Consider the following 10,237-nt stretch of genomic DNA (forward strand, 5'->3'; position numbering starts at 1 on the left):
GATTTGAAAAGTAATGTATTGAGTGCTGGCCAATTACAAGAAAAGTGTTATGTAATCACTATTAAAAATGGTGTTTGTGAAATACATAATTCTATTAGAGGTGCTATTGTTTTTATTCATATGAGTTCAAATAGATTGTTTGCATTAAAGATTGAAGGAATCTAATCTAGTTTAATGCTGAAATGAAAGATCCTTCATGGTTGTGGCATTTTCGCTATGGGCATTTGAGTTTTGGTGGGTTGAAGACGCACTAATAGAAAAACATGGTGACGGGCCTCCTTCAAATCATAATTCCACCTTCCTTAGTATGTAAGGAATGTATTGTTAGCAAACAACATCGTTCTGAATTTGCAAAAGGGAACTCATGGAGAGCAAAGGGAGTTTTGCAATCAGTGCATTCAGACATTTGTGCTCCACTAAACTCAATTTCTAATGGAGGTAAAAAATATTTAATTACCTTCACTGACGATTTTTTTATAAAAACGTGGGTTTATTTTTTATAGGTAAAGTCAGAAGCTTTCTCTACATTTAAAATTTTTAAAGCTCGTGTGGAAAATGAGATAGGAAGGAAGATTCGGACCCTTAGCACGGATCGTGGTGGTGAATATTGCTCAAAAGAATTTGAAGCTTTAAGTGAAGAACTTGACATCCGAAAAGAGCTTACAACTACATATACACCATAACAAAATGGTGTATCGGAGAGGAAGAACAAAACCATCCTCAACATGGTTAGAAGCTTATTGGCAAGAGAAAGAGTTCCAAAAATGTTTAGGTCAGAAGCAATAAATTGGTGCATTCTTTTGGAACAGAAGACCAACTTTGCAGTTCAAAATATGACGCCTGAAGAGGCTTAGAGTGGGAGAACACCCAATATGGATCACTTTAGAATTTTTGGATGTATTTCATATGCTAATGTCCCGAATCAGAAAAGGAATAAAAGTGATGACAATGCTGAAAAATGTGTCTTTCTAGGTGTAAGTGATACATCCAAAACATGTAAATTATTTAATCCACTAACAAAAAGAAAATGTGATTAGGAGGGATGTTATTTTTTTATGAATAAAACACTTGAGATTGGAATATGCAGAAACCTACCCAAGTTCTTTATGATATTGATTCTGAACAACTGCAAATTTTAGCATCTAGTATGCCTGCAAATTCATCCACTGCAATTTCTTCAACCATTGATTCCTCACCATCAGTAGTTGGAGTTAATGAAGAAGAAACTCAACATCTTCGTCATGTTAGAAGAAGGCTTGCTTGGATGGAAGATAATGAAGTAACTAGAATTGAAGATCAAATTACTCACTTTGCTTATTTTTTAGAATGTGATCCTATAACTTTTGAGAGTGCTGTAAAAAAAGAAAAATGGTGAAAAGCGATGGATGCTGAGATTGATGCAATTGAGAGGAATGATACTTGGGAGCTGATTGATCTTTCAAATGGACACAAAACCATTAGTGTGAAATGGGTGTTCAAAACAAAGTTGAAGGAAAATGGTGAAATCGATAAGCACAAAGCACACTTAGCTGTCAAGGGGTATAAACAACAATATGAGATTAATTATACAAAAGTTTTTTCTTTTGTTGCTAAACATGATACAATCAGGTTGGTGGTTGCATTGACAGCACAAAATTATTGGCCTATTTACCAGCTAGATGTCAAATTGGCATTCTCACATGGGTACTTGGAGAAACATGTATTTATTGAACAACCCCTTGGTTATGTGAAGGTTGGAAATGAGCATAAAGTTTACAGATGAAAAACAGAACTTTATGGACTAAAACAATCCCCTCGGGCTTGGTATAGTCGTATTGAGTCTTATTTTCTTAAGGTTGGTTTTACAAATTGTCCTTATGAACATACACTTTTTGTTAAGATTGGTGATAAAGGAAAAATGGTTATTGTTTGTTTATATGTAGATAAACTCATATTCAGTGAAAATTGTGATGTTATGTTTGAAGAATTTAAAAAGTCTATGATGAATGAATTTGAAATGATTGATCTTTGAATGATGCATTACTTTCTTGGCATAAGTGTAGCACAATCAAGTGATGGAATTTTTATTTCTCAAAAGAAATATGTGGGAGATATTCTAGAAAGGTTTCAAATGAAGGATTGTAATTCTTTACACACTCCAGTAGAATGTGGCTTGAAGCTACACATAGATCATGAAGGAAAGAAGGTTGACAACACCTTTTACAAATAAGTTGTGGAAAATTTGATGTATCTCACTGCAATAAGGATAGACTTAATGTATTATGTGAGTTCAATTAGCAGGTACACGGAGAATCCTACAGAGATGCATTTGTTAAGAGAATCATTCGCTACTTGTAAGGAACAGGAAATTCCAGGATATTTTATAAGAATGGTGTAAAATCTGATTCAATGGAATTTACTGATAGTGATTATGCAATAGATCAAGACGATAGGAAGAGCACATCAGGTTATATTTTTATGATTGGTATGGGTGCTATTTCATGGGCATCGAAGAAGCAACTAATTGTCATTTTGTCAAGCATAGAAGCTGAATTTATTGTTGCTACAACTTGTGCATGTCAAGCCATTTGGCTAAGGAGAATTCTTAAGGAGCTTCAATTCAAGCAACTAGGAGCTACTAAAATTATGTGTGACAATAATTCAACAATTAGACTATCCAAGAATCCTGTGTTACATGGAAGAAGCAAACACTTTGACGTGAAGTTTTATTTTTTAAGAGATCTTTGTAATGATGGAGCTATTGATCTAATTTACTGCAGGAGTGAAGATTAGATTGCTAATATATTCACTAAAGCTCTCAAGATAGAGTCATTTGTGAAGTTAAGAAGGTTATTAGGTGTCTGTACACTTCAAACTGGCTGTTAATAAACATCAGTTTAATGGAAAGAATGTTGAAATGTCTCTTTAGTTTCTAGTGTCAGTTAGAATGTTGAAGAGTCAATTGTCTCTTGGTTTTCTTATGTCATTTATGAATTTAAATAATCATTATGTTTAATGTGGGTGTTATGAGTAGTTGATGATGTGGTGTAATGAGACTCTTGATTAATATTGTAATGAGTCTATTCATTCGATTTTTAATTTTTTGTATTGCCTTTTAATAGATTTGGTGCATTGAAGAAATATGTAACGTTACCTTTTTTAGTATTTTAAAGTGTTTCAATTTTAGAATGTCAAACTTCTATCAAATCAATCATCCTAATTTATTCGTGTGTCTGCCACTATATATAAAGAGTGTCATATATATTTTTCTAATTATATACTTTGTGTCAAATGTTCCATACTAAATAATAAAATTTACAACTGAAAACAAAAAATTATAATTTTAGTAATAAAATGATTATTACTGAGTCTGTAATCTTTATTATTAAATTTATAACTTTTATTATTTAGTATATAATTTCAAAAAGGTAAAAAGATAGTACTCAAGTGTTTTTTTTTTTAATTTCATGTTTTTAATTGGTTTTTCAAAATTTCCTTAGTTGGGCAAAATGACTGAATTTTCTTGTTTGAAATTTTCCATGCAAAAACCTTAAAAAATAAAAAATGCTTCTTCTATAATAAAGATAATTTTTTTAAAATACTTTTGTTCTGCCAGACGAAATCGGGCAGCAAATTATTTTCTTTTTTTAATAAAAATTAATGACTGTAAATTAAATCTAACTTTGTAAACATATTGATACAAAGCTTTTTTGAGAATATAGTTCTACGGATAGAAAATTATATTCGATTAATTCAATTAAACGAAGCTACATGCTTTTACATTTTTGATATTTTATTTTTTATTTTTTTCACTAGTTTATTAATTATCCAATTAATTTGGTTGGAGTCAAATAAAATTATAAGAATAACAAAACTGTCCATCCTGAGTGTTTAAGATAATCGTTTACCAATACTTTTTTTTCGAGGTACTTTTAATAAATATTATTATAAAATTAATATCATCAAGGCTTTCATAACAATTATTTTTATAAATGTTAACTCTTAACCGTAATTCATTTTAGTAACATTACTCACTTACTATTACATTTAAGTTAATTGATTAATACAATATGAATTGGAAATCTATTAAACTTGATTTTTCCGTATTGTTGACATCACTGAGTAATAGTGACTTGCTTAGATACCATTATATCATTCAATCTTTTCAAAGTTTGAATTAATTGTTAAATTCGGGGCAAAAGCACCAATTTAAGAACATTGGAAAAATGATTATCAGTTTAAATTGATTGAATAAGTTTTTTTTCAAATTAATACAGTCAAACACGTACTAAATCAGTACGGATTAGTCTCGTACATAATCAATACATGACACTGATGTCATATCAGCACCACGTAAACAATCCTACATCTTTTAGATACGAGACTAGTCTCACATCAATATTATACTATACGTATTCTCTCCTATAATCTATTTTTTATATCCGGTCACGATATACTTGATTTGATCTAACGAATTTGGATAATATATCACATCGTTATTCCTTCATTACCAAATTGATATGATTGTGTATGCAAGTTGTAGCTTAAAAAAAACGTTGAGTAAATTGCAAGAAGCAATCCAAATCAAAATTTGAATACTTTATCTTTATCCTGCCCCACAGTGTCATGCACACCCTAAAGTCGTCACGTGTAGTACACACGTGCTTAATATTCACCGGGTGGCAGTACCAAATGGCGTTTTCACCGACAAGTCATTGGCTCATAGACTCCGCATAGGTTCTCGTGAATCAATCAAGTAATCACGCACGTGCTCCTTTACCGGACCATCCAGTCATTCTACCGGTTTACCGGTAAACCAACAACCTTTGATAATTGATAATTCCTCTTAAAAAACAAAGGAGTTAACGGTCAAGATCTCATGAAACTCCTTGCGTGAAACAATACCTCATTGGACTCGCCTCTTTTTTTTTTTTTCCTTCTGTGGTTGGAACCTTTTCCTTTGGTCGTCTTTGATTTTCTGTCTCTCTGGTTAACGTTGTTCTGAGGAAGGAACAAGTGGTTTCTTCCCTTTTGTCTGTGAAGGAAGAGGATTTTGGGTGGTTGGTTTTCATTGGGTTGTGCTTTCTGTCAAAGTTTTTGACTCTGAAATGGAGAGAGATTTCATGGGTCTGAGCTCAAAAGAACCACTAGCTGTGGTCAAAGAGGAGATGAATGATGATGGGTGCAACGACTCAGGCATGTTTCTTCCTCATCCAACTTTTTTACTTGTTTTACCTTTCTCTATTCAAATGCTCTCTTCCAAAATTTGAGTCCTTGAGCTTAAAGTTGTGAATTACGTCTGGGTTGCTTTCCTTCTTCTTTTTATTTTCCTTGTGTTCAATTCTACCTTTTTAGATTGCATGCAAGTTGATTTGAGCTAGAAAAATAATTTTTTTACCACGTTGTTAGATTTGCTTGGTTAACGTGATTTTTTTTTTTGAACATTTTTTTGTTCTTTTTCTTTGTTCCTTCTTTTAACTACGTAGGTGTTTTCTCTGGGCGGTCTGTTCCCGCCTCTTTTTTAGGGGTTCATGTGTGTGAGATTTTATTAGTGGAACTACATAAGTTGCAACTCTTGTTGTAGATATTTAAAGTAGTGTATGTGTGGGTGATAAGTTTGCAATTTGGGGAAAAAAATCATTGTCAAGTTCTTACCAATTTTGTTGATCTGGGTATGCTCCTAAACAAAGACACGTACATAGATGTTCATGTAGGTTAGTATATGCCAATTTGTGAAGCTTTTTTATTTTTATTTTTAATATCTCTTTTTTTCCATCTTAGGCCATATTGGGCAATCAATTTCTTCTACCTTATTATGTTGATGGTCCCTTTGGGTATGTGTAGGCTTCACGAAGGGTTCGGTTGCACAATGGCCCTTCTCGAACAAAGTCTCTGCTCTTCCAAATCTGATGTCTTTCAAGGTATCTCAAGATGATAAGACTAAAAATATGGTCTCTGATCCCATAACATCTACTGGGTTTTTGACTATTTTAAGTCAAGATGCATTTGACTCTAGTCAAAAACGCTCTGCTGGTGAACCACTGGTTTGATACTACCTTTCCTCTCTGTATTTAGTCAAAATTGACAAGTTAGCACTACACTTAGTGTTATTTAGGCTTTAAATCAAAGAAAGTTGAAGACAACTTGTTTATGCACATTTAACAGTTCGGATGCCTCCCGTGTGTTCTGATTGTTACTCTAATTTTAAGTCAACTCTGTAGTTTAAGAGGACTACTTTTTTTTCCTTTAAAAAACTATAAAAACCTGATAATGTTTATAATATTAATTGTAGTTCTTCTGGTTTATGAACTTCACCTTTGGATCTGACTGAACCTAGCATTCGGTTGTTTTGCTACATCTCATATCTGATGTGATGTTCCAACATCCCTCTAATAATTTGACTTAATTCACAAGATCCTGCATTCAATAAGTCTCAGATGACGTCTTTCTTTCCCTTCCTTCCACTGATTGTTTGTTATTACGATTTAGAAATCTTTCAATCATGATGGGCAAGGTGGCTTTCATTTTTCGCTGGCTCCGTATCCTGCACAGCATGATATGAAGTATGTGACTTGTCCTCATGATGATGTGAAGACGTTTTCAGTTTCCTCTGGAAAGCCATTCCTGAAGAATCATTTTGCAACTGCTGCTCAGAATATGAATGGTACTAATGTGAAGCAGCCGCTACTTGGGGGAATACCTGTTGCAACGCCTCATTCGGTTCTTTCAACCATTGGTGCTGTTGCTGGAATGACCGAATCATGGTAATTTTAATTTTATGCTTGAAACGTTACCAGTGCAGTGCACAAACTTGTTTCTCTAACATATCTTATTTTGAAGTAACAGTGTGAAACCATCTGCGCCTTTCCCCCAGCTTACCATCTTCTATGCTGGTGCTGTCAATGTCTTTGATGATATTTCTGCAGAGAAGGTGTTTGTTTATGTTTTTCACATTTCCTCTGCCCTCCATCCATAATAAAGTAGATAAAAAACAAAGTTAAAAGGGAAGCATACATCTTCTTTCCTTGTTGACCGGGTTATGCTTAAATGTGACCATCTTTCTGCAGGCACAAGCTATCATGTTGTTGGCTGGCAATGGCTTATCTGCAGCTTCTAACATGGCACAGCCAAAAGTTCCGGCACCTGGCTTGAAATTGGCAGCTGGTGATGGTGTGTCAGTGAGTCCCCCTGCAAATACACTACCCTGCTCTGCTGTTTCAAGTCCTCTGTCTATTTCATCACATACTGGTGCACAGTCAGGGAGTGGCTCAAGTAGCACTGATGAATTTTTGGCCGCCAAAACAACTGGAGTTCCTACCACTCCTGTTAGCAATGTCGAGCCTCCAAAAATAGTCAATGCAACCACTATGTTGACGTCAGGTATGTTTGTCTATATCATTTCTCCCAATCATGCATTTTGGGATATTTGTCTACAAATTACATTTTGATGACAGACGAATCTATCTGCTGTCTAGAGTTATCTGTGTTTAATCATTACAAATGTTTCTATTTAATGATTTTACGAGCTATCTTTTATGCAGCTGTGCCTCAGGCTCGTAAAGCATCCTTGGCTCGATTTTTAGAAAAGCGCAAGGAAAGGTTAGTTCTCATACATGATTTTTTTTGTTTAGAGTGGGTGGGAGGGAAATAATCTGATACACAATTTCTGTTTCTCAACAAAAGGAAAACAGAAAACATACTTATCATCCTTGGACTGTTAAAACTGGTTGAGAGCCTACACGGAAAAGGACTTTCCAATTGTAGAGTTCACTGCTTTTGTTGTCAGTGCTACTTGTTTACCTCTGTAGTGGCACTCTCCCCTTAGAGTTTGTATGGACGAGAGTATATGAAGGGAATGGAAGGGGGGGAATGGGAAGGGAATAATTTTCCTTTCCTTGTTTGGGAGTAGAGAAATTTATGAAGGGGATTGGAATGTAAGGATAACCTTTCCTACACAAACTCTCACTCTTTGTTCGCCTGCAAATTGAGGAGTAATGATGGTTATAACTTTGCTTTTGTTAAAACTTGGTGTATTTACCATTTTACATTATTAATTTAGTTGCTTAAAAATAGTTTATATGGGTTATACTGAAATTTTGCACTTGCAACCTTTGAACTTGACCAATATTTTCCCTCACTAATCATCGTGTCATGTGGAGAAAGATTAATATGATGCCATTTTCCCTCACCAACCTTTGGATGAAATTATTAATATGATGCCATTTTTTGTCCTTGCAGGGTGATGAATGCAGCACCATATAACCTCAACAAGAAGTCTGAAGAGTGTACCACTGCAGAATACAATGGTGCTAACTTCTCTGCAAGTACTGCTACTAATACTATCTCAGTCAAGCAAGGATAGTAGCCCGTACCTTTGGGAGAATATTTCAGAGAAAAGAAATTGTTGTAACTTCAAAAAACAGATGCTATCATTTTTCGTTGATCAAAACTTGTGTTGACTTTTTCAAGTACCGGACTACGTTCAGTACATAGGTAGGTCATTCTTAATTATTTTGGTGTTGTAGGGCTTTTACCTAATTATTTGAGAGGTGGCTCGGATTTCAGCTTCCGAGCATTGGACCATTATTTAACTCTCACAATGTTACTATTTTACATTTGTGGGGATAAAAGCTCATTAATATATTTATATTTATTTAGTGTTAATATTTTGGGTTGTGATCAAATATTGTACAAAGTAATTATAATTTATAATTTACAGAGTATAATATATTATTTTTTAAGGCTTGATAGGTTGGTATGTTCAAAAAACAAATATAATTTGGTTTGTATTATGGTAACAAGCCAGCTTGGAATAATTTACAAATGCATAGTTGATAAAGCTTGATTTGGCCTTTCATTTATACCCTAGCTGTTATCAAGGATTCCTTATATATACATGGAGCTTTGGATATGATCCAATGATAACAGAAGTTAATTAATCGAGATAGTTCAGTTAAAGTTAATTAGAACAAAATTGACTAACCGAAACTTAGTTGAATGATTTAAAATTTTTTTATTCCTAAAACTGGATCTGATTATGCTGACCCAATTGAAACACAAATAATTGGGGAAAACAAGGTTTGGTTATATCGAGCATCCGTCATAAAAATCCCAATGGGCCTGAATAGAAGCGCAGCCATTAAATTACAAGGCTATTACTTAGCAACTAATAGCTAATTTTCATTTGAGTGATAAATTTTTTCGCAATCATTTTCTTCTACCAGTGATTCATGGCATAAGTGAGTTTTATTTTGAATTTTTTTTTTCTCTTCACTATTATTTAGACCTCACTTATGCCATGAGTCACTGGTAGGAGAAAATGTTTTCTCTAAATTTTTACATATAAATGAGAACAATTTACTGTTTTAAAGCTGCACGATCAAGATAGGGATGACCCCCAAACCGAATTTAAGGACTCAAAATAAATACATATAGTATAGCTCAAATCTTCTGTTCCTTCAGCAAAGACTCTTCAATTCACGGGAGTGCTCTAACTCTCAAAACCTGAAGAGTGAATACACACTTCCCAAATGCCGAAAAAATTGTAATTTACCGATAATTGCAATTTTCGCAAAACACTTTGTCAAACAATTTTTGTTTTTTATTTAATTGTTCTTAAAACTAAATTTTTTTCTGAAACAGAAATCAAACATGTCCTAAATCGCTGGGAAGGCTATCAATTCAGCGTATACAATTTTGTTTAAAACATTGAATACATAAAAAAAAAAAATTCAACATAATATGATAAACCCTATGAACGGTATAATTACTAATTAGGGATGCTGACACGTGAATTATAACATTGAACAAAAAGTGTGAGGAGGTGGTGGTGGTGGTAAGCTACGGGCTTCTTCTTCCGCCATCAATTGATCCTTCTAAAGAGTCTACAGCTAGATTTGAAGTCTCTACATTATGATTCATCTCTTTATACTAACAATTGGCTCCACCATTGACTCAAGTGTGAATTTTTAGAGAAAGTAGAACACACAAATCCGGCAACTTAATTAATAGTATGGTTTGTAATTTAACTAACAAAGATAGATTCTCATTAATTATGCTTATGTTAATATCTCCAAATATTTATCAAAAAAGCAAGCTTAGCCAAATCTTTATTAATCCCCACCATAATGCCATAATGCCACTATCCACTATAACTTCAACTCTTTCCTATGGAAGAGTTGAAAACGTATTGTACTATTGCTATAGATTAATTAGATATAAGAGAATGCTTACACAAATATAGTCCCCATCAAATGCC

General features: G+C 33.7%; 1 protein-coding gene across 3 annotated transcripts; it reads left to right on the forward strand.

Moving 5' to 3' along the window:
• Positions 1 to 4,852: 4,852 nt before the first annotated feature.
• LOC133290853 (protein TIFY 6B-like) lies at positions 4,853 to 8,644 on the forward strand. Of its 3 annotated transcripts, none has more exons than XM_061488987.1 (7): positions 4,853 to 5,175; positions 5,824 to 6,023; positions 6,469 to 6,743; positions 6,820 to 6,910; positions 7,047 to 7,359; positions 7,521 to 7,578; positions 8,218 to 8,644. In XM_061488987.1, exons 1-7 carry the CDS (start codon positions 5,088 to 5,090, stop codon positions 8,339 to 8,341), a joined length of 1,149 nt encoding a protein of 382 aa, XP_061344971.1. In that variant the 5' UTR covers positions 4,853 to 5,087; the 3' UTR covers positions 8,342 to 8,644. The 3 variants fall into 3 exon arrangements, with proteins under 3 accessions (XP_061344971.1, XP_061344972.1, XP_061344973.1); XM_061488988.1 differs by having other exon boundaries at positions 6,826 to 6,910; XM_061488989.1 differs by having other exon boundaries at positions 5,824 to 5,900.
• Positions 8,645 to 10,237: the final 1,593 nt, after the last annotated feature.

Source organism: Gastrolobium bilobum, unplaced genomic scaffold (assembly GCF_033153095.1).
Source record: "Gastrolobium bilobum isolate Gb01-03AN ecotype WA unplaced genomic scaffold, APGP_CSIRO_Gbil_v1 utg966, whole genome shotgun sequence".
Lineage (NCBI taxonomy): Eukaryota > Viridiplantae > Streptophyta > Magnoliopsida > Fabales > Fabaceae > Gastrolobium > Gastrolobium bilobum.

Bases quoted from the DNA above. Each gene is read 5' to 3' on its own strand.
- LOC133290853 (XM_061488987.1), top strand. From the start codon at position 5,088: ATGGAGAGAGATTTCATGGGTCTGAGCTCAAAAGAACCACTAGCTGTG. The intron at 6,024-6,468 runs GTTTGATACTAC...ATTACGATTTAG, and splicing joins GCTCTGCTGGTGAACCACTG to AAATCTTTCAATCATGATGG. The intron at 7,360-7,520 runs GTATGTTTGTCT...TCTTTTATGCAG, and splicing joins AACCACTATGTTGACGTCAG to CTGTGCCTCAGGCTCGTAAA.